This window comes from Dermatophagoides farinae, chromosome 9 (genome assembly GCF_024713945.1).
Source record: "Dermatophagoides farinae isolate YC_2012a chromosome 9, ASM2471394v1, whole genome shotgun sequence".
In the NCBI taxonomy this organism is placed as follows: domain Eukaryota; kingdom Metazoa; phylum Arthropoda; class Arachnida; order Sarcoptiformes; family Pyroglyphidae; genus Dermatophagoides; species Dermatophagoides farinae.
Window position 1 is genome coordinate 1,549,502 of NC_134685.1, and position 24,540 is coordinate 1,574,041.

General features: G+C 30.8%; 4 protein-coding genes across 8 annotated transcripts; 1 reads left to right on the top strand and 3 right to left on the bottom strand.

The window, feature by feature from the left end:
* Window positions 1-1,489: 1,489 nt before the first annotated feature.
* Alg1 (ALG1, chitobiosyldiphosphodolichol beta-mannosyltransferase) lies at window positions 1,490-3,303 on the top strand. 2 transcript variants are annotated; one of them, XM_047061103.2, is made up of 5 exons: window positions 1,490-1,801; window positions 1,850-1,983; window positions 2,056-2,294; window positions 2,366-2,923; window positions 2,988-3,303. In XM_047061103.2, the coding sequence occupies exons 1-5, from the start codon at window positions 1,591-1,593 to the stop codon at window positions 3,187-3,189; spliced, it is 1,344 nt and encodes a 447-aa protein (XP_046917059.1). In that variant the 5' UTR covers window positions 1,490-1,590; the 3' UTR covers window positions 3,190-3,303. The 2 variants fall into 2 exon arrangements, with proteins under 2 accessions (XP_046917059.1, XP_046917060.1); XM_047061104.2 differs by having other exon boundaries at window positions 1,880-1,983.
* nab (NGFI-A-binding protein homolog) lies at window positions 3,203-12,376 on the bottom strand. Of its 3 annotated transcripts, none has more exons than XM_075734405.1 (8): window positions 11,849-12,376; window positions 7,091-7,330; window positions 6,641-7,011; window positions 6,381-6,569; window positions 5,239-5,492; window positions 4,950-5,166; window positions 4,626-4,885; window positions 3,203-4,554 (listed from the first exon to the last, which is right to left on the bottom strand). In XM_075734405.1, the coding sequence occupies exons 1-8, from the start codon at window positions 11,895-11,897 to the stop codon at window positions 3,339-3,341; spliced, it is 2,796 nt and encodes a 931-aa protein (XP_075590520.1). In that variant the 5' UTR covers window positions 11,898-12,376; the 3' UTR covers window positions 3,203-3,338. The 3 variants fall into 3 exon arrangements, with proteins under 3 accessions (XP_075590520.1, XP_046917061.2, XP_075590521.1); XM_047061105.2 differs by lacking the exon at window positions 11,849-12,376 and adding an exon at window positions 9,049-9,436; XM_075734406.1 differs by lacking the exon at window positions 11,849-12,376 and adding an exon at window positions 7,453-7,536.
* Window positions 12,377-12,888: 512 nt separating this feature from the next.
* On the bottom strand, window positions 12,889-15,214 carry Rpn3 (regulatory particle non-ATPase 3). 2 transcript variants are annotated; one of them, XM_047061766.2, is made up of 3 exons: window positions 14,569-15,214; window positions 13,522-14,499; window positions 12,889-13,036 (listed from the first exon to the last, which is right to left on the bottom strand). In XM_047061766.2, exons 1-3 carry the CDS (start codon window positions 15,022-15,024, stop codon window positions 12,959-12,961), a joined length of 1,512 nt encoding a protein of 503 aa, XP_046917722.1. In that variant the 5' UTR covers window positions 15,025-15,214; the 3' UTR covers window positions 12,889-12,958. The 2 variants fall into 2 exon arrangements, with proteins under 2 accessions (XP_046917722.1, XP_046917723.1); XM_047061767.2 differs by lacking the exon at window positions 12,889-13,036 and adding an exon at window positions 13,131-13,356.
* A 152-nt stretch (window positions 15,215-15,366) lies between these two features.
* Window positions 15,367-23,086, bottom strand: LOC124498084 (myc box-dependent-interacting protein 1). Its single transcript, XM_047061794.2, has 5 exons — window positions 21,713-23,086; window positions 17,583-17,909; window positions 16,687-17,376; window positions 16,549-16,635; window positions 15,367-16,478 (listed from the first exon to the last, which is right to left on the bottom strand). Exons 1-5 carry the CDS (start codon window positions 21,791-21,793, stop codon window positions 16,296-16,298), a joined length of 1,368 nt encoding a protein of 455 aa, XP_046917750.1. The 5' UTR covers window positions 21,794-23,086; the 3' UTR covers window positions 15,367-16,295.
* Window positions 23,087-24,540: the final 1,454 nt, after the last annotated feature.

Here is a 24,540-nt window from a genome sequence, read left to right on the forward strand (position 1 = left end):
AAAAAAATTCATAGAATTTCAGTGGCAACGAATTTTGCAGAAAAAAAATAGAGAGAGAAAATTTCTCATTAGAAAAAAAAAATCGGCTTTACAACCCGACTCATCATTTTTGTTGAATATTTATTATCGATTTATTGTTTCTGTTGTTGTTGTTGTTGTTGCCGTCAAAATAACCGAAAAAAAATTGTTCATTCAAATGACGGTAATCGTCATTTGGTTGTTTTTTTTCCATCATCATCATCATCGTCATCATTTTTTTTTTGGAATTTGAAATGTCATGAATTTTGGTTTTAATTGGAATTTGAATTGTGTGTGTGTTTTTTTTTGATGATGGAAAAAAAATTCATTTTTCCCAATTTGATTTACTACTGCAATGAACATTTGACATTTTTTTTTGCAGCAAATTGAAATTGTTGTGAATTGAATTAATTTGATTTTGATTTTTTTTTTGTTGGCCAAACGAATTTCGGTCGCTACACAGTGGACGGAAATCCACTACTAGCAATCATCAATCAACACCATGTATGATCAAAATTCTTTCACCATTAAATCCATGGTATATATGTTTCAATAAAAATGATGATGATGATGATTGAAGAAAACGGAAGGAAGAAATTTATCATTTTTTTTGTTGTTGTTGTTGCTTGATTGTCAATATTAAACTCGGGAACAAAAAAAAAAGAAACAAACAATTGAACATGTTCATTCGGGTGAAAAAAGTAAAAAAAAAACACAAACACACAGACACAGACACACACAAATCATATGTAAATAATCGAAAAGAATCGATCGAAAGAAAGAAAAAATGAAAAAAAAATTATTTTTTCCGATTTCTTTTCATAAACAATCCATAAATAATAAATTCCTAGTGCCATGTTGACCATTTGCCATCGACCATTCGTCGTCGTCGTCGTCGCCGTTGTTGTTGTTGTTGTTGTTGTTGTTGTTGTTGTTGTTGATGATGATGATGACGATGGGTCAAGTTTTTTTTCTCGTCAATTTAATCGGAAAAAAATAATGACAAAAAAAATTGAAAATTGAAAATAGAAAAAAAATAGTCCTCCAGGTCCTTCCAATTGAAACATTCTATAGAATCGGAATGGAAAATTGGATTAAAAAAAATTGGAAAAAATTGAAAGAAAAAAAAAGAATTTCACCATTTTGATGATTTTTGATGGATACATTTTTTTGCGTTTGGAATGAATCGCCTTTTGGCAAATCTCTGATGATGATGATGGTGGCAAATGTTCGGTTATTATTTTTTTGTTGCAGCTTATTCGTGAGAATTAGAAGAAGAAAAAAAAATTGACAAATTGAATGTAAACATGTGCATGGTTTTAATAGACAGCGAGAGAGAGAGAACCACAACCATTTTAATTTCAAAAAAAAATTTTTTGAAAATTCTTCTTTATTATGGTGATAGATGGCGACACTAGTCCACATGTTTTTCTTTAATTTTGATGATGATGATGATGATAAACAAAACAAGGCTCATTTTTTTCTCTCATGGCTAAATGATTCTTTTTGTAATTGCGTTTGTTTGTTAAATTCATCATTCATTCATTCATTCATTTTTTTTCTTTGTTGACAATGACAAATCCACATCAAACACGTAGTGTTTGTATCTGTGTTTCCGGTGATATTGGCCATAGTCCACGTATGCAATATCATTCATTATCATTGGCCGAAGTTGGTTATCATGTGGATATTGTTGCTGATCAAGAATCACGACCACATGAAAAACTTTTATCGAATCCACGGATACGTATCCATCCATTATCTTCATATCAATCAATAAGATGTAAATTTTTTTGGCAAACATTTTCAATTTTTGATTTTGATTTTTAAGGTTCAAATCGATTTTCTCATATACCACCAGGTTTTCCACGAATCATCAATTATTTCTTTAAAATTTTATTCAATACAATATTTCTTTTATGGAATCTAATGCTCATTCCACGGCCCGATTATATTCTGGTCCAAGTAAGTGTGTGTGTGTGTCTGCATTGAATCGTGTTTAATTTTTTTTGTTTTGTTTTGTTTTTCAAAATATAGAATCCACCATCAGTGCCTACATTGGCAATTGTTTGGTTCGTTTGTCGTATTCGTTCTTGTAAATTCATAATCGATTGGCATAATTATGGCCATACAATAATGGCATTATCATTAGGTGCCAAACATCCATTAGTTCGTTTATATTCACGAATTGAATTCAATTTCGGTAAACGATCTGATTATAGTTTCTGTGTTACACGTGCAATGAAAGATGATCTTCGTGAAAGGACTGGTAAAAAGTATGAAATTCAAAACAAACAAACAAAAAAAAAATTCAATTGATGTTCTGATTACATTTCTACTTATCTAGAGCAATCGTTTTATATGATAGGCCATATTCATTCTTTCAGCCAATTACATCGATTGAAGAAAAACATTTATTCCTAGTAAAATTAAAATCCGAATATTCACAGCTAGAATATCATGGCCAAAATGAAACATTATTTACTAGATATTCATTTAAAAATGATGAATATCAAATGAAATCAAATCGTCCAATCATTCTGATAAGCAGCACTAGTTGGACTAAAGATGAAGATTTTCAAATATTATTGGATGCATTGTATGAATTTGATCAGAATTATGCCAATAAAGTTATCGGTACGGATAATGATTTGAAAATTGTCTGCTTCATCACTGGCAAAGGCCCCATGAAATCATATTATATTCGTATGGTGGAAAAATCATATTCATTTCGTCATACACGTTTTGTATTTCCATGGCTTTCAGCAGAAGATTATCCAAAATTATTGGCATGTGCCGATCTTGGTATTTGTTTACATAAATCATCCAGTGGTCTGGATTTACCAATGAAAGTATTGGATATGTTTGGTGCTCGTCTACCTGTATGTGCATATCATTATAAAAGGTTAATTGTTCAATTGGTTTCAATAGTGGTCAATTATTAATTTTTTTTTTCATCCACATTTTAGCATATCAGAATTGGTAATTGAAGATCAATATGGATTATTATTCAATGATTCTGCTAGCCTTGTTCAATGTTTGATGCGATTATTACAGGATTTTCCCACTTGTTTACAATTGAAACGTATGCAAACGAATATCGATAGCAGTTTCGATGGTAATGATTGGCATTCAAATTGGAAATTGAATGCATTGCCAGTTTTTAAATAATTTTCCATTTATATTTTTGTTTTTTAATATTTTTTTTTTTAATTTTTATTCAATCAATCATCAAATTGATTAAAGAATATATGACCAAAAAAAAGAAAAAAAAATCTTTGTGTATTCAATATGTTGTGTGTTATTGATGGTTGATTGATTTATGATAGCTTAAATTCTACTGACGATGACGACGACGATGATGATGATGATGATGAAGTTGTTGTTGTTGTTGGATGATTCGAATTTGATGATTGTGTCGAGCTCAAGGCTCCATCTATCGTTGATGATAATGTTTGTTGTCGATGATGATGATGATGATGTTGATGATGACCAATTCCATTACTTGATATTGAAATTAATGCATTCAAACTTTGTACAATTTCATCTCGATCAATTTGTATATTATCGATTAAATTATTTTTACCATTATTATTATCATCATTATGGTGATGATGATCGGTTTTACTTTGATCAGCCATCAATGTGGTGGTGGAAACATTATCGGTTGTATTCGATAATGTAGTAGCCGAATTATTAAAATCACCAAACAATGCTTGAGCATAAAGACTTTGTTGATATAATTGCATTTGTTGTTGTATCTGTGCCTGTGATAATAATTGTTCATAGAATGTATTGGATAAATCTATACGTTCATTCATCGAATTTGTTGTCGTTGTATTCATTGATGGATGCGTATTTTTCGGTGGTCTTCCTCGCTGTCGATGATGTTGTTGTTGTTGTTGATGATGCGGATGATTATGAATTGAATTATGTGGTGTAGATGTCATTATTGGTGGTGGTTGCGGTGGCGGTGTTGTTACACCAATCGGTTGTTCATTTTTTGGTGAACGATAATTATTACAATTATTAATATCATGTGATGATGATGATGATTGACCATTATTATTATTATTATTACGTAATACTTCAGTATATTTATTAAATAATCGTAAATCAATATTTTCATCAATTACATGGCCCATTAATCGTAATCCTTCATCAATAACATCGTTAAGTTGTTTACCAAAATCCATCGAATCATTACTATTCGCATTGATCATCATTGATGCTGATGATGGTGTTGTTGTTGTTTGCAAACCATTTGTTTTCTTTCTATTGGCTATTTTTTCGTTATTCGAAGCGGCAACATCTGTACTATCATCATTAATGGTGTTGTTGTTGTTGTTGTTGCTGTTTGTGGCCAAATTATCATTTGATAATGATGGTGAATCATCATGGCCACGTGATTCATGTAACAATGATGATGGCATTGATTCATTTGAATATAATGAAAATTGTGAATCTGTATCATCAGTTTCAGTTTTCGTTTCAATCATTTCTGTCATTGATTGTTTTGAATTATTTCGATTACATCTGTTTTGACAAAATATACATTCAAATTTAAAAAAATTCCAATCATTCATTATCATTATCATTTTACTTACTTTTGTCCATCTTGACTTGTATCCTGTTGTTGTTGTTGTTTTGTTTCATTTTGTTTTTGTTGCTGCTGCTGCTGTTGTTCTAATTCACTTTTTTCATTTACCAATTGCATTTGATGATCATTTATCATTTCCAATTCATTTTGTAATTCATTTACTTGTTGAAAATTTTGTCTATCATTTGCTTCTTTAATTTGGCTTTGTATTTTTTCCTGTTGATTGCCCAATGATTTTAATTGATCAACAATTCCTTCCAAACGATTCTATAGAATATTTTTTTTTGGTTCGTCAGTAAAGAAGAAAGAATTTGATAAAAAACAGACTTACATGTCGACGTTTACGATCTTCTTCATATTCTTTGGACATATTTTTTGATTCTTGTTGCTGCTGATTCTGCTGTTGTTGTTGTCCTTGTGCTGGACTAGATCTACTACTATTACTACTACCGCCATTATTACCATTATTATCAAGACGAATTCGTTTAATGCTACCGATAGTATTTCCTGTGCTTGATGGATCTTCACCAATACGACAACTTTGTGATCTGAACAAATAGAAATTTGAAATCGATCCAAAATCAATAATAATAATAATAATAAATGATTAAATTAAATACCTGGAATGTCCTTTTGAATATTGATAACCACTATCACGTACAACCTGTCTAGCCAATGGAAATAATTCATCACGACGATAAAGTAGTTGCGGTATTTTACTACAAATCTGTGCAGCAGCTTCATTCACCGATACTTCATGTAATGTTAATGGTTTTTCCGGTTTACGTTTACAATCAAAACGGCCATAAATAGCTGCATAACGTCGTATTTCATCTATACGACGTGGATCATCATCTGACATTGACATTATGTTCTATCAAGAAACAAAAACAAAAAAAAAAAACAAAAAAAAATTTCAACCCAAAGGAAACCGTTACAAATAATCAAACCAAACCATGAAAAAAAACCAGAAATTTTTTTTTTTTTTTTTGAACACCAAAAAAAATCCTATAGTACAAACTATGTATAGAAAAAAAAACTATAATGACAGCAACCAATCCAAAAAAAAAATCCAAATTTTTTTTCAACTTGCAAGCAAACGGTTTTTTTCTGGCTCTGTGTGTGTGTGTGTGAGGGGGGTGTGGAGAATGCGCGAATTTCGTTCATTGTACTCCATCTATATACATGGTTGCAATGATGATGGCAGTGTGCACAACGAAAATAGAGAAAAAAATGGATCGATCCATTTTCCAGTCATCATTCATGCTTTGGGGTTGGTTGAATGAAAAAAAAAAATTTTTTTTTTCACAAAGATTCACATTGTTACAATGTGTGTGTGTTTTTTATGAAATTTTTTATGTTAATCATCATGTGGAGAGAGAGAGAGAGAGAGAGAGAGAGAGAGAGAGAGAGAGAGAAAGAGAGAAAAAAAAACATACTAAGACCCTTGTGTGTTTGCTATTACTAACCCCTAGGCGGATCAAACTTTAGTGTTTTTTTTTCTCTATACCTAGTTATCTTGCTTTCACCTTTGACTCATGATGATGATGATGATTCATGGTATGGCATGAAAAAAAAAATGCCATGCCCCCTTGTGATAGGCAGTATACCAATCACAACGAATCATTCAGCAAAAAAAAAAATGTTGAAAAAAAATTGAAAAATTTTTTTTCCATCACTTTGAACTTTGAACAGATGGTCGATGAAAAGCAAAAGCGAAGAGAAAAAAAAATGAATTTTTTTCCTTCTTTGATCGACTAACCTCAATTTCTTTGACAATACGTTTCTTATTGCCATTGGTATTATTACCAATCGTTGGTTTTAGATCCAAAATGGATGCCGGTAAATTCTTTACCAATTGTTCGGCAGCTTCAGCTAGTCGCCGTATTTGTCTTTCCATCAATATGGGCGTCATTGAACTTGGACTACATGGTTGACTATATTCAGCGTTCTATAATAATGATTTGAATATCGAAAAAATTAATAAATTACCATTTTGAGATGATAAAAAAAAACATTTACCTGAAATTGACTTGGAGATGGTGTTGTCGATTGATTACCTGTAGTGGATCTAGTTTGAAATGATGATCCATTTGCAGCTGGACTATTATTATTATGATTTCGATGTGCATTTGGTGATGATATTGATTGAGCATTGTTAATTGTTGTTGATGATGATGATGATGATGATGGTGGTGGTGGTGGTTGTTGTTGTGGTTGTGGTTGTGATTGACCATTCGGACCATTGTTCAATGTTCTTGTTGAAATAGCCGCCGATGTATTTGATTGTCCAGTAATCGATGGTTGTACAATCGATGATGAAGGAGCCATATTGTTTGTATTATTATTATTATTCGAATGAAATGATGGCACCAATGGTGATTGGAATAGAGCTTAATAATAATAATAAAAAAGATTACAAATTACAAATATGTGAAAAAAAACCAACAAAACAAAACAAAACAAACTTACCTGGATTAGTAGCCCATTCATGTAATGCTTTCTGTAATCGTCGTACATGTAATGGTTTAGCAGCCATACCGACTAATGCCATTATTTCAAGAAATTCTTCTTCACCTGCTTCATATAATTGTTGTACATCATCACCACCTTGACAAATGAATGTATCATAATATGCAAGCAGATTGGCACGTTGTAATACACGATACAATTGTAATTCGGATTCATTCGATGGTTGTGTGGTCATTGCAACTGTTTTCGTATGTATAAAAAAACAATAGATGATAAGATGTTGTTAAGAATTGAGAATAATAAAACAAAAATCAATAATCAATCAATCAATCAATTGAAAAAAACAACGACAACAACAACACCATTAAAACTGATAACAACAAATATCGAATGCTTCGTTTATGAATGTTTGTGTGTGTGCTGTGTTGTGTAGAAATAGAATTCGAACATTCGTTTTATTCGTTTTTTCCTGTTTCGTATAATGTGATGATGATGATGATGATGATCGTAGCAATCGATGATGATGGGCATGGTTGGTGATGGTGGTGGTGGTGGTGGTGGTGTTAAATTCATTACCCGTTTCGTAAGCAGAAGCAACCCGAACGAACCAACCAACCAACCAACCAGCCATTCAAACAAACAACAAAACAAAAAAAAATCCTATGATAATTTTTTTTTCTATTTTTGACAATAACCAAAAAAAAAAAAAAAACGTAAAACCAAAGCAAACCGAAATGAAAATGGAATGAGTTCGACACACACACACACACACACACGAAAAAAAAACATCCAAATGGGTTCTCCCTGGAACCCACACACACAAAAACAGTTGATGTGTGTGTGGCAAGTTTTTATAATAGCCTCACACATATACATTGATGATGGAGAATAAAAATACCCGCCTATCTCTCTCTCTCTCTCTATGCAGATCATTTCTTGCACATATTAAATTCAGAATCATTCCACACACACACACACACACACACCCACTGATTCTGATGATGATGGTACAATACAGACAAAAAAAAATAATAATACCAAAAATCATACAGCATCATTCAGAATCTGCATACAAACACAGAAACAAAGAGCAAATAAAACAAAAAATAATTAAAATAATGGAAAATAATAATCATTATTATCAGTCATCATCAATAGAACAATTGAAAATTTGGTGAACACAAGAAGTCCAACAACAACAACAACAGCGAAAAATTCATTCATTTGTCAATCATCAATGGGGTATGAACCATATCACAATTCTTTATGCTGATGATGATGTTGGCCAGTTGTCAACATTATTGGCGAAAAAAAAGAATGTCCAGAATATTTTTAATGAAATGAGGAGAAGAGCAAGAGAGAGAGAGAGAGAAAGAGTGAAAACAAACTAAACAAACATCTCAATTTGTCATTTTAAAATTTTAATTTAGAAAAATAAAATTTTGAAAATAGAAAAAAAAAGAAATAAGAAAATCGTCAAATTCATTGCTTTCAGTTTTTTTCTATACACATTCTGTATATACAGAATTTCCAACTCTGGTTGCTGGAAAATTTTTGGCAGTTTTTTTGTTCGTTGTTGGTCGGCCTTTTTTTCCTTCCTCCCTCCGCAGCAAGATTTGCTTATGCACATCAATTTGGATTCTGGAAATGTGAATTGTGAATTTTTTTTTGTTCGCTTATGAAAATTCAATGAAATCCAAAGGAAATTCCAATGAAACAACAATAAAAAAACGATTGATGCAATCAATTTTTTCAGGAACTCAAAATTTTTTTTTGTTTGGCCACTAATTAACAACAACAACAACAACAACCAATCAATGAATAACATGAGTAGCATCTAGCCTAAATAGGTAATATGGTTATGGAATACCGTGTGTTTTTGATGTTGTTGTTGTTGTTGTAAAAACTATACAGTGAAGCTAACTTTTGTCAAAAAAAAAAATGCTCCATAGACTTACTTGTACCGTTAAGATTTCGGCCCAAAATTCGTTGATGTGTTGAAAACATTTCTTCATTAATGATGATAGGTTGTTCAATAAATTGTTGTCTTTTATTTTTCACAATATTTACTGCAGAATTTGATTCAGAAATTAATGTTTTTATCGTTGAAATTGAATTCAATGGCGTCGAGCAAATTGTTTTTGGTGTTTCAATTTCGAATGAATTCGAACCAACACTAGCATCATATTCATTGCTCGAGCTTGAATTACCGTTACTGCCACCATCAACATCATCATCACCATCATCATCAACGACATCAGCATCCTTGATGGTATCGGGTTCAACATCAACATCATCATCATCATTGTTGTTGTCCGGCTGATTCTTCATCATTTGGTTGGTTAGTCGATAGTGGACCTTCCCACTTTGGTTATAATGATGCACACACACAAGCAAAGTACTTTTTTTCGAGTAACCAAAAAAAAAAAAAAATTCTGAATCGAATTAAATAATGTTTTTTTGCGCAGTGGTAGAATTTTTCGAAAAACTCATCGAAAAATGACGATGAAATGATAAAAAAAAGGGTTGAACACACACACACACACCCAACACACACAATCAAGAATATATGTGACTATATACACCGTTGGTCAAATTCTAGTTCTTCTTCTTCTTTTCGTTGTTGTTTAATGTAATGATTCGAGCTTATAGCTCGAATTTCGTTTTTTTTTTTTTGGTCCAAACAAATGAATCGCAGGCTCGTTCGTTGTTGTTTTTATTCTTTTTTTTTCGTTAAAATTCTAGCTTAAATTTTTTTTTAATGAATAAAAAGAATGGAATGGAATAATGTCATTATTCAGGGAGAGAATGAGAGAGAAAGAGAAACGGCAGCCATAATAATTTATATAATACCATTAAAGAAAGGAAAAACAAGAATAAAAAAAAACTCAAAATATTCAATTTTGGGTTCGAGCTCAAAGTCGAGGTTAAATTTGTTTTTGTTTGTTTGTTTGTTTGTTTGTTCCAACACAAAAGTGGACACAAGTTTCACAACGCAAAATATATTGTAGAATGCAGTAAATTGAATTCAGATTCGTTGTCTTTCACTCTATTTATTCACACAAACAACGGCAACAATATTTCAGTAGAATCGATATATTGAAATGATCACTATTCACTATAATGAATAAATGAATTTTCGATGAATTATGCTATGACCATCGAGTGAAAAGAAACATGAAATCAAAACATTTTCAAAATCCAAAAACCCAATCCATTTATATAAGAAAATTTTTTTTTTTGAAATTTCAAAATTCGTAGGTGGAATTCATACAATACAACAGCATAGCACAACAACAGGCAGCAAACACATCAAGTGCAAGTACAAGTAATTTGGACATTTTCGAAACAAAAAAAGAAAAAAAATTTGGATCTCATGACCAATGAGAAAAAAAATCTTGGGAACACAGACACACCTTATTATATCAAGGTTCCAGAAAAAAATGGTAACAAAGACATGAGAACCAAACTTTTGTGTGTGTGATTTCTTTCATTTTCGAAAATCAAGACAAAAAAAAAATAAATGTCCTCATTCTCACACAAACACAAATACCGCCCGCGCACATTTTCGGTAATTGATCTTTTACTTTGATTCGTGTGCAGTGCAAAAAAGAAGAACAAGAAAAAACCCAATGTCAACCCTTTTTTTTCATCTATCACCTCCCTCGCTTTTGATTAATATTCAACATTTCAGGTGTTTCACACATTGATGATGGATAATAATGGTTTGTATGTCGGTGTAATCCAAAGTAAAGACTTGAAAGATTGGCAGTGTGTGTGTAAAGAAAAGAAAAAAATCCAACACGAAGAAGATTCCCATCACATTGGATCCATGGAATGATTTTCATCATTTCATTTCATTCATTTTGAAAGAAACCAAAAAAAAAAAATCCGTTTTAAAATATTTTTGTCGTTATTTTTTTTTTTTTATCCGACACTCTAAACGACAATCTCACGATTTGATTTGATTTGATTTGATTTGTTTCTCACCAAAATGAATGAATGAATGAATATGTCATACATACCCATTGGATTGTAGTCGTAAGTTTGTTGATTTTTTTTTTGATGCATAAAAAAAACTTCGACATTTGAATTCAAAGGGTTCCAATTCAAATGAATGGTTGGAAAAGATGTCCCGGTTTTCACTCATCAATCATCATATGATGATGATGATGATGATGATTAGGTGAAACCATGGAACCAATGGGTGAAATAGTTTGTCCTTTTTTTTCCTCAACTAAACTGAATCCATCTAAGGCCAAAGGTTTCTCTGTTTCTCTCTCACACAGCTAAATGTACACAGTTTTTTTTTCTATATAGATCAACAGAGTTATAGAGTCGTTTTCGTTGGTAGCCAAAAAAAAACGACGACGACGACGGGTTAACGACAAACAATTCACAGCAACTATTTGATACGATTCAGTTATATTCAATCAAGTTGATCAAGAAGAGAGTGAATAAGACAAAAAAAAAATTCAAATTTCAATCTTTTCATCCAAGTTTTTTTTTCGTCATCTAAAAATCACACGACTATACCATCCGAAATTACAAACAAGCAAGCCATAATAATACAACAGTGACAGATGTGTGGTATATGAGTCCGGGTTTGTGGATTTTTTTTTTTTTTTTTTTTTTTTTTTTTTTTGATTACCCGTGTTTATTATCCATTTGACATACGATATATAATAACACCGTTTTATAATTGTAGAACCACAACTGCCATCTATTGGGCGAGATTGAAAAAAATTTGGAACTTACTTTTTTTGTTTTGTTTTGTTTTATAAATTGCACAAAATTTGATAATCATCGGATGAAATGTTTGAATTTTAGTCAATCAATTGAATTGGAATTGGAATTGAAATATTGCAAATGTTGTTATTGATTGCCGATGGCGGCACAGAGACGAATTTAAACAACAAAATTATCATCATCAACATGACGAATAATGAAAAACATTAAAAATGACATGACATGACCGTTTTTGTTGATGACATGAATATGAATAAATTTGATGGATGGATGGATGGATAAAACGATGCTTCAAGGTGGTCGAAAAATGATGATAACTTTGGTGGTCGACAATAATATAATAAACCCGGTTATTTTAGTGATATACATAAAATGAAAAAAATTAAGGAAACAATTTTTGATGAAACAAATCATAATATAACATCGCCGTTGGTGGTTATGGTAGTTGATGGATATACTGACGATGAAACTAAAATGAAATTTAGAAAAAAAAAATTTTTCGATTCCAGAAAGATTTTCCTATGCATGTGTGGTGATGTTTTTTTTTTTTGTTTTGTCTTGTTTTTGATTATGGTCGGGCTGCAATATAACCCTTTTTTCTGTTTTTTCTCTTTCATTTCTGTTTGTTTGTCATTTTCAAATTGTGTTTTTTTTTGCACGTGAATAAATATAACAACAACCCTACACAACAGCAACAGCAACAAAAACGAATCAAAAAAAAAAAAAAATCATCCCCTTCGGTTACTCCTAGGGTCGTGGGTCTGTCTCAGCCTTAGTGTAATGTAATGGAAAAAAAACCAACACAACATACATACATACAGACAGACACACACACGCGTGCACGAGTTTCAGGGTGACACACGTACAAATGGGATGTTTAAAAATGACCTGTTTGACATTGACCATCGGGTCAACGAGCTTGACTATTGCATACAATGACAATACATACGAACACACACACACAAACAACGAAGTTCATTTTTTTTTGAAATAAATTTATTCAATAATTTCTTTTAGTGTTTCTTTAAAAAATCTCCATACATTGATTATTATTATTTTGGACTGAAAAAATGAATTATTTCAGCAAAAAACAGGTAGAAAGTAGCATGTTTGTTTGTTTTATGTGAATCCATCATCCTCTTCATCAGCCATCTCTTTTGCATATTCAAGATCTTGTTGTTCACGTTCACGGCGATCCTAATTTTGTGGAAAAATCAAAAAATTGAAATCAATGAAAATCAATCAAATATAATTGGATATATGCAAAACAGATGAAAACATGCAAGGAAAATGAGAGATAAAAAGTTTTTGTTTTGTTTTTTAATTTTGTCACATTGAAAATTTGCAAGAAATACATGTCCAATAAAAGGATCCAAAATTTTTTTTTTAAAAAAAGGAACGTCCACGTTTGTCTTGTACATAGACTGGGAAATTTTTTTGTTTGTTTGTTTTGTTGTATGAATCTAATCGAAATCTTTTTGTTTTAGTATTTTTGGTGGTGGTGGTGGTCTTTCACCCTAATTAAAAATGGAATTCAATGTAAAATGTGGATATAGATTAATTAATCATGCAGAGAATTATTATTTGAACATAAAAATAAAATCACAAAGGATTCAAATGGAAAACAAATTCAAATCAATATATCGTTATACAGGTTAGAGAATAAGTTTAGTCAAACATACCTCAGCACTTTCTAGATCTTTATTATATGATCGTGGTGGAAAACGCATCGCTTTCACTGATTGATTATGAATATCCAAACAGAACGATATACGACTATTGAATGCATTCAATGGTTCCGATGTACAATAGATATCGGTAGTTTCTTTTGATTGCATAAATTCACGTTCATGATCAATTGTTGCTTCAATAACACCATCACGTATTGCTTTCGAAACAATATATTCAGCATCTTCTACATTGTCAAGCATTAATTTTTCAGCCACATTTTTCAGATAAATACGTGAATATGATTGATTTATCATACGAATAGCCGTTTTGATGACATTATGTCGTAAACGTATGATCAACGTATAAGTATGATCAGTTTGAAATTTTGTACCAAATTTATCCAAAACTTCATTGAATCTTTTTAGATTTCCTGTACGAACAGCTTGTGTTAGTTGAAAATATGGTGATAATGGACGATGAAGTGTAGGATCACGAAAAATTGCCCGTTCCGGTATATCACCTAACAATAGATCAACAGTGATGGCTAATTTATGAACAATCTGTTTGAATCCAATAGCCGATTGTTGTGGTGCTTTACGTATTGCTTGCAATAGATTTTTTCGAGCTTCCGAATATTCCAATTGAATAGCTTTAATACGTCCTAAATAGTAAAAAAATCGAGCCCATTCATTATTGGATGCACTTTCAGGAAATGTAGATTTCGATACCAATTTTGATGCCTGATCATAGAGATTATAATGTAAATAGATTCGCAATAATGAATTCAATAGGACAGCTTGGCCTTCATAATCATTACGTAAGGTAGCTGTTTGTAAACGGCTATGAAAAAATGATTTCGTTTCATTTAGCTGTCCATTCAATTCATAACAACGTGTATGATAATAATAGGCTTTTGCAGCCAACACATCCAATGTTCGACGATTGTGTTTACAAATTTTTGCCATCAATGAATCCGAACAAGTGATAGCCTGAAATTTATGGAAAATGGAAATATTTTAGTCAAGGTTTTTTTCGAATATATAAGAATAAAAACATACACTTTTATAATTATGAAGATCAAGAAGATAGAGTACTACAAGCAAATGAAAATAGACATCTTGTTCAGGTGATAATGATGATACAGAAAATTTTGGTTTCGATTTCACCGTACCAGTTCCTGTATCCATCGGTTCTTCAATATAAGCCAATAATGTTTGTCGCTGTTCGGGAACACTTTGATAGAATATCGATATGACACGTCGTAGAATGGCGGCATTGATATTCTTACGTGTTGCATTCAATGAACGAAGTACACGAAGTATGAATCGTTGTTCTTTGGCCGATACACCTTTTTCAATCTGTTTTGCATGTTCACGTAGTTCTTCAAGAACAAAATTTTCTCGTTCCATTTTTTTGGCCGCTTCATCAATAGCTGATGAATCGGTGTTGGTTGATGTTTCACCAGGTGATTTCATGTCAACATCTTCAACGATATCTTTTTTATTTTCAACCATTGTTTTGAGTTGTTTTTAATTTTTTGTTTTTTTGTATTTGAGCTTTTAAAACCGGTGTTGGTATATATAATCAATTTGAACGTCAAATTTTTTTAAAATTATTTTTACACACTGGCACATTCAATGTTCGATTTGAAAAAAAAAGAAATCATCACAACCAACAGCAGCCAGCAGCCAGCAGTGAGTAAGCAAGTTTTTTTTTTCTTTGTGTAACCACAATACAGATGTGGTGCCATCTAGTGATTGCTAACCGAATCGATTGAAATATTTCATTCGAAAAAAATTTTGTTCATCATTTTTGTTGTTGTTGTTGTTGTTTTCGAAAGAAAAAAAATCAATCAATTTTTATTCAATCATAATTTATTGGAACAAAAAAAAATCATCATTAATCAATTGATAAATATAGAGCTATATTATTATTGTTGTTATCATCATCGTTATTGTAATTAATATGGCCACCAATACACACAAAGAGAAAAACAGAGATAAATACGCCCGGTCGTCGTCATTACAAAGAACAAAGAAAAAAAGAAACAAAGAAACAAGCAAAAAAAAATTGTTGTTATTGATCACAAAAAAATAAAGAAGACGGTGATAATAATCAATGAATTCTAAATATAAAGTGGGTGTGGATAGGTGTTCCAACAGTTGGTAGTGGTGGTGGTGGCGGTGGCGGTTGTGGTGATAGTGGCCATATATATTCAAATTAAAAAGAGAAGAAAAAGAAATAAAATAATGATGTGTTTGTGTTATTGATAAAGAAGAAGAAAAAAATTCCTTATGAATTGGTAAACATGGATTTTCAGATTATCGTATCGATCGATCGATTGATTGATTGATTGATTTTGTATATAAGCAACAAATTGATATATCATGTGTATGTGTGTGTGAATCCAAGAATTTCGTTTTTTTTCTCTCATATCATGTGAATAAAAGTGGTGAATAAAATTCGAATGGCACTTAAGTATAATCTCTTCATATATTCTGTATTTGTGTGTGTGAGTGTGATCAAAAAAAAAAAAAAAAACAAAGATTGTGAAAGTGGAAATTTTGAATTCTGAATAAAAAAAAAAATTCCAACGTATTCTTTTTATTCGATTATTTCAAAAAAAAAAAAAAAAAAATCCTCGTCGATCCTAAAATGAATTTGAATCGTGAACAGTTATTATTATTGGCTTTAATTCCAATAATAATACTCTATATCTCTATTTATCTCGGTTTTAAAAATCGCCATATTTATATTCGAATAATAATAATAATAAAGATGTTTTTCAAATTGGCCTTGTAAAATTGGCTGGAAATAGACCTTTTTCACCGGTCAATTCACGTATACCCATTAACCATCCTTCTTCTTGTTCTTCAGGATCTTCATATTGTATTACATGCAATATTTCACCACTTTCGAATGTCAATTCATCACTATCTTCAGCACCATATTTATATGTTGCTTTTACCTTTGATTTTTTAAACAAAAAAAAAATAATAATTAAATCATCAAAATCAATTTTCATACATCAAATTTACCTTGTATAATACACCAGGTGGTAGATCCGTAGTCGTAGCTCCAATGGGAATTTCATAAAGTTCTTCCTTTTTATCATTTTTGTGATTCTTTAATAAAAAAACTGATTAATTTAAGCAAACAAACAAAATTCACCATACCATTTCATCGTTACAATTTCCATTCGATTGTTTGATTGCATCATTATGTTCACCGTTTGTATCATTATTTATGGATGTATTTTTTGTTGCTGATGTTGTCTTTGCCGGCGGTGCTGGTGGTGATGAATCCAAATCTGATTCATTTGATTTATTCAAATCAATAGAATCAGATTCTGAATTCACATTCTGTTGTTGTTTTAACATGGCATCATTTAATGATTGATTATTATCAACATCACCATCATCAATCGATTTATTCATAGCTAATGGTGAATGTTGTTGTTGTTGTTGTTGTTGCTGCTGTTGTTGTTGTTGTTGTTGTATTTGGCTCAAATAACGGCCAGCATCCGATTGAAATGTACCTTTTGCAGCTTCTATTGCCAATTGTTCAATCATTTCGGCTAATTTATGATCCACTTTTGAGTATTCCTGATGAAAATGTGTCTCCGAATTGAATAATGTTTGAAACATATTTATATAGAATGGTATACGGCTATCATATAATGCTGGCAATTCTTCATGTAGCTCTTTATTCAAAACTTCATATAAACGTCTTGATTCATCCATCTGTTCACGTGCTTTTGTTAATTTTAAATCATCACGTTTTTTCGATGCTGCATGTATTGTTTCATGATTATGGCGTGCAGCATCATAATCCAATAATTTTCGGCCACGTTTATCGATTTTATTCTTTATTGAAAAAAAAAGTTGAACGAAAGAGAGAAGAAACAAACAAACAAGCAAACAAACAAACAAAAAAATTAGCACAATAAAATCATTGATGACTAAGGTAAAGAGGAAAAAATTGATAGACGGAACAGATTGGATTTTGATGATTATTATCATCATCATCACGATTATAAAACAGAAAAAAACAACAACAAAAAAAAACTTACTCGAATTTCAGAAAATTGACTGAGATATGTGCTCAATGGTATTGTACATTGATCATTTAATTTATGGCACAAATCTCCCCATAACATTTCAATGGATTTTATACGATCCGGTATCATTGTTTGGCCAGGCCAATCATTTTCATAAAGATCGGCCATACAATCCAATAATGACTTAGATGCTGATTGCATTTCACGTGCACATGTTGCATAATTTTTCAATTCTTTCAACAATCTAGTTGCATTCGATTGTTGTTTATTGAAATTTGTTTGATAAATTTCAAACAATTCATCCGTTGTACGATCTTTTTTGCCAAAATTTTGTAGAAACTAAAAATGCATATAGACAAACAGAAAAAAAACCACAGATGAGAAATTTTCCAGAAAAAACAAAACAAAAAAATTAATTAATTAATGATGATTGACACATAAACGCCTAATCTGTTGTCATGATCATCAAAAATCAAAATTAAAAAAAAAAGATTATCCTTTTTCTAACATATGAACAAATTGAAAATAAGCCCATGGCAAACTACACAACCGTTTATTGATTTGTTTATCTAATAATAATAATAAATATATGATGATGATAATCATTTGATGAATATTTTTTTTTGTTCCCCGTAAAGATTCCCAGTTTCCGATTCGAATGTGTGTCATACGTCATCATCATCATCATCATCATCATCATTTTGATCACTTGAACGCAGCTTTTTAGCAATACACACACACACACACAACAACAAGGTTAACAAGGTCGAACAAGTTTTTTTTTCCTTCTTCATCACCCCTCTCTTTGTACTCTCTTCTTCTTCTACTTTTGCATTAATACAAACTACTTGACCAAGACGACTACGACGACTACGGCGATGATGATGATATTACTTGTTGGAAGAAGAAGAAGAAAAAAGTTATGAGATGAGATTATTTTCATTATTTTTTTTCATATATATCCTTCTTGTTCATTACATAAACATGTGTTGTGTAATTTATATAAAGAAAAAACATCATCTATTAACGGTGAATTAACCCACCAATATTGTGTGTGACCTAAATATATTTTTTTTTTTTTTTGGCCATTATTCTTTCGAACAACACATACATTATGAATGATTGTTGAAGCAAAACAACCAATTTCGATCGATCAATCGATCAAAAATCGAATCGATCATCATCATCAACATCATCATAATTAATCCATTCAACAAAAAAAAAATGTATTCTTTTCATAATAATAATAAAAAAATCAAATCGATCCATTTCTTTTTGAATCATCAAACTAGAATTCAGTTCAGTAAACTATAGATGATTATCATCATTGCGGTTTGTTCGGTTGACATTCGAATTTCTTTTTTTTTTTTTTTTAGATGTCATTGCATCTTTGCCTGTCATTTATGAATGGATTACGTGTCTGTCATTCACGTTCGAATATTTGAGATTTTTTTTTCAAAAAAAAAAATCCGGAAACCTGATTTCATTTCATTTCATTTCTCTCACCTCTATGTTGACCTTCAGATTCTTAGAATGATAAACAAATAAATAAATATCAACCAACCAGGTAAGTTAGTATGTAACATAATCATTGGTTATGAAAAAAAATAACTCAACAACACAACCTTCCCCCCCATAGGATCATTATCATCATCATCATTAAGAAGTGAGAAAAAAATGTTTTTTTTCTTCCTTAATTTTCAAAACTTCAAGGAAAAAAAAACTTGACAATCATCATCATCGTAGTCGACTTTTTTTTCGATTTGTGAAATTGAACTTGCATACACACATACACAAAGAGTCCATCATCAAAAAGACATTCTATTTAATAATGATTAAAAATAGCCATCATCGTCAACATCAACATTTATGGGAGAATCGAATAAGAAAAAAAAACAAGATCATCAGGAGTTATCATTATGATGTCAAATGTCAAAAAAAAAAAATGTTTAGATGCCTCTGCTATTCGGTTATCATTCAAATCAACAACAACAACATTAATTTTTTTTTTTTGGATTTGCAAAAAAAAAAACTTATTGAAGATTTTTCTCCATCAAATGGATCATCATCATTTTTTTTCAATAGAAAGCAATACACACACACAAGGAAAACATTGAAATGAATCATCATCATCATCATCATCATTGGGATCTTTAAATGGTAAAAATTTAAAGAGGAAAAAAACAACATTTCTTGGTCATAACCTTGGAACATATATAAATAGACGCACACACACACAAAAACAAACACAATGACATTGATTGAAAATGGAAATTTTGTCCAAAATTGGGTTCCTCTCTCTCCTTTCCAAACTATATATAATAATTGGATTTTTATTTCGAACGAAGAAAAAAAAATGCCCTTCTTTTTTTTCCTCTAATCACTGTTACCATATGGCCATAATGATGATGATGATGATGATAAGGTCAACCACACACATACACACACACACACATAGACAATGATAATGAGACAATTTATTCGATGACAAACAAATGAAAAAAAAACAAGAATGAATTCATTTAATTCAAATGGTAAATTCATCATCAATGGATGATGATGATCATAATCATCATCAAAGACTTTATTTGGTCAAACATACAAAAAAACATTCGAAAATAAATTCCTGTCAGTATCATCCATATATGATGTGTCATCACACACACACAAACAATTGTGTGTATGTGACGTTTTAGTGGTCAATCATCATCATCATCATTCATTGTCTATTTGTTTTTGTTTACCTGTTTTTCACTTGTTTCAGATTAATCTCATGTGTGTGTGTGTTGTAATATGTTATTCAATCGGTGTGGATATAAACTTGAACATGCAACATGATTGAATGATTTATTTTTTTTTTTTTTCACCATCCTATTCGTTGTTTCATTTCGGTAATCGAATATAGCCATTAATTGAAAATTGCGTAGGATGGATGGATGGATGGATGGATGAATGAATGAAAGAAAAATCATTGAAAATAATCATCATCATCATTAATGTACATCACTAATTTTTTTGTTCTGTTTCTTTAAAATGATAATCAATTCTATTGTAACATAACTGCGTATCTGTCTACCTACCTGCCTACCTACCTACATATATTAATCTTTGGTGAAATAGTTAAGTAGGTGTGTGTTTTGTTTTAATAATTTGATTTAATTTACTCAGTTCGTGTCAATGTCAAATCATGTATTTAATGATGTGATATATTTAGGCACACACACACAGAGAGAAAAAAATGAAAACTTTTGTCGCAGGTGTGTGAATGGTTATTTGAAGATCAATGAAAACAATGATATACATGTGAAACGGAAGGCCATTTCAATGTCATTAAAAAAAATATACATTGTCTGATAACTACTGATGATTATTATGATCATAATCATTTATCATTGTCGATCATCATCATCATGTCACGAGCATGATGAATCAATTTTTTTTTCAATAATAACAGTAAAATTAAATTCAATTCATTTTTAAGAATTAATGTGATCATAATTAATGAAGCACAATTCGAATGTTTTGTTTTGTTTTTTTTTCGTTATGCGCGGCTATGAATGTCCATTTTGTAAATTAAAATGATAATAATAATAAAAACAAAGAAAGAGATGGATATTCACATTGATTGATTTTATCATTAGGAAAAAAAACAACGACAACAAAGATTTGCATCAAATCAAATCAGTGTGTGTGGTGTGTGTAACCAAGACATTAAAGATTAAAAAAAAACCACTGGGTTGTAACCATCATCAAATATATCGACAACGACAACAGCAAACAAGCGAAAAAAAAACCAGGAAGAAACTATATCTCAATACCAGGGCAAAAGCCTCTATTTTTTTTTTTTATTATTATTATCCTAAATCGAATAAAACGGTTGGTGGATGGCAACAGAGAGGGGGCAACAACAACAACAACAACACAAAGACAACGAAATGATGATAAAAATAATTCGTTTTTTTTCTTCTATTTGATTCAAATGCGAATAAGAATCAGGGAAGAATTTTAGAATCCTGTTTTTAGAAACACACACACACACACACACACACACACATTGATTTGTTTTTTACCCCAGTTGGTTTTTTTTGGCTTTATTTCAAAATCTATCTATTTAGTAGTGAAAAAACAAAACAAAAACTTACCCGTTCTTTTGCACGCAATGAATGTTTGGCCACCACTTTGGAGAAACCCGATGCTTTTGAATCGGCCATATTGTGTACCATTTTATATATATTTTGTAATGTGAGTTTGAATGAGTAATGAAATTTTTTTTTTTCACAGCCACAGCCAGAGAGATGGGAGTTTTCGATACAAATTTGAATAAAAATGATGATGCTGATGGTGATGATTGGTAGTGGTCGATAATAATTAATTATAATGATGATAAATAAATAATATAAAATGACCAAAAAAAAAAAAAAAAAAAAAGAAATCACAAAAAAAGCACACGATATAAGATGATTGTGTGTGTGTGTGTGTAAAAAAAAATTGGATCAAACACCACAAACAACGCCCAAAAATGAAAATGAAATATTAATTTCGAAATTAATATCAACAACCAACCAACCAACAACAACAACAACAACAACCAAAAATCGATTGCAATCTCAATCACAAAAAAAAATACAACAAACACCAATATGAATTGATGAAAAGAATACAAATAGAGTGAGTGAGTCAATGTGAGTGAGAGAGAGAGAGAGAATTATGTATTTCGAACGAATGTTGTGCGATGAAATTTTGTGGACAACAAAACGAAAATTTCATAAAATTCTTCTTCGTTTTTGTTTGCGTAGGTGTTTTTTTTTGTTGTTGAAGCAGGTAGTATAGGTAGGAGTGGTAGGTGGTGGTGATGGTGCCGATGCCGATGATGATCGTGATGATGATGGTGAATGTGAATGTAGTTATGTGATGTCGTAAAATTTTTCAAGATTCTCTAAATATGGTCGATTGATTGTATTCGATTGATTGGATCATCAATCGATTATAGTCGTAGTTGATTTGAAACTTGGCAAAAATCAATATTCATCAACAACATAAACAACAAATACACTCGCACATTTGTCATCGAATTTTTTTTTTCGTTTTGTTTAACAGTTATACCGACATTGGCCACTGAAATTCAACAACAAACAAAACATCTGTGTGACTGGTGGTTGTGATTATGATGATGAGATATAAGTCTGATGATGATGTCTGCTGCATTTGCCGCTTGTGTTTATTATTGTTGTTGTTGTTGTTGGCTCATACAAAGTTTTTTTTTGGTTTTGTTTTGGCTTGCGTGTTTTCAATCATCGTTCTCGTTTTTTTTTTCATTTGCTGCTCTTGCTGCTTCTTGTTCTCTCACCATCATCATCATCACTTGTATTTTTAGCAAATTTTTTTTTCTACTTCATCCAAATACTGGGCCACTTCTATTTCGAGAGAAAAAAAAAGAAATAGACAGACGTCTGAAGAGAAAATGGGAAGATTCATTCTTTGAATTTTTTTTTTTTTATTTCTGTAGAATAGAAATTGGCTTATTGGTGTTTGCTGTTAACAAAAAAAAAAAAAAAAAAAAAAAAAAATTTGATCATCTATACATACAAATACCATATATATGTGGACATTGTATCATGTATTTCTCTGTTGATTTTGTCCATTTATTTAATTCTGTACCAAATATTTATATAAACATTATTATTCTTGAACACAACTTGCTTCTATGGGGGGGATATATACCGGTCATTGGTTGATCGGTATGCAGGTTTTTTTTTTCTTACTTCAGGAGTATAAAAATTATATGGTGTATTCGTATTGCGTATAACTGGATTAATCGAGGCGTGTGTGTGTTTATTTGATTGATTCAAATTAAAAACACTCTTCATACACATATACAGTGATTATTCGGTTCTTTAACCCGTTGTTTACTATAGGAACGACAAAATTGTGAAAAACAAAACAAAGAAAAAATTCCAATCTAAAACTAAAAAGAATACACACACACAATGGCTTTTGTTGTTTTTTCTTTACAAAATTTATGGTCTGTCGATTTATTTTTTTTTCTCATCGGATATCCGATATCAGATATTCGGATACAAAGTTGAAAATTAAAATTCAACAATTTACAGTTAAAAATACACATGCATGCACACACACACACACACACACACACATACATTCGAAATTCAACCATTCAATGTCATCAACCATAACGAAATTCTTGAATTCTTGAATTTTAAAATATATACAATTTTGTCATTGTCGTTGTCGTTGGTTGGTTACCATTGTATATGATAATACTAATTGTCTATATAATACACACATGCATGTATATGGATGAATGACGACAACAACAACCCAAAAAACATTTTGGTTGCCATTTCTGTTTTTTTCTTCCCACCCCCTTTTTTTACCTCGATTCTTAACGATGATGATGATGATGATATTCATTTTGTTGTTTTCTGCCATTTCATTCGTTTGTTTTGTTTTGTTTTGTTTTGTTTTTTTTCTGTGCTATGAATTCAATTGAATGAATTAAAAATGAAAGAAAAAAGTAACATCGTCATCATCAACGAATTGTATGCGTATGGAATTAGGAATAAATTGAACAAAAGAAGAAAATTTCTAAAAATAATTTTTTTCCATTTTATTCTTTTTTATCATCAACAAGAATGCGACTGGAATGTCTGTTCGTACATGTGTGTGTGTATGTGTGTTTTATTCGAATATTTGATTCAAAATTATCATTAACTTTGATGACATTATTCCTATATAGTGTTCATCCACAACAAGAATAATGTAGATTTTTACATGGAAATTCTTATATTCTTGGATGGTGAAAAAAAAACACAAAAAAAAATCTATCGTCATCATCATCAAGTTGTCGTTCTTGTTTTTAACCCGATAGAGAACGAAAAATTGAGCCATGAAATAAGTAAATGGGGAAAAATCGGTAACAAAAAAAAACTGGTGGCCTAAATTAAAATTC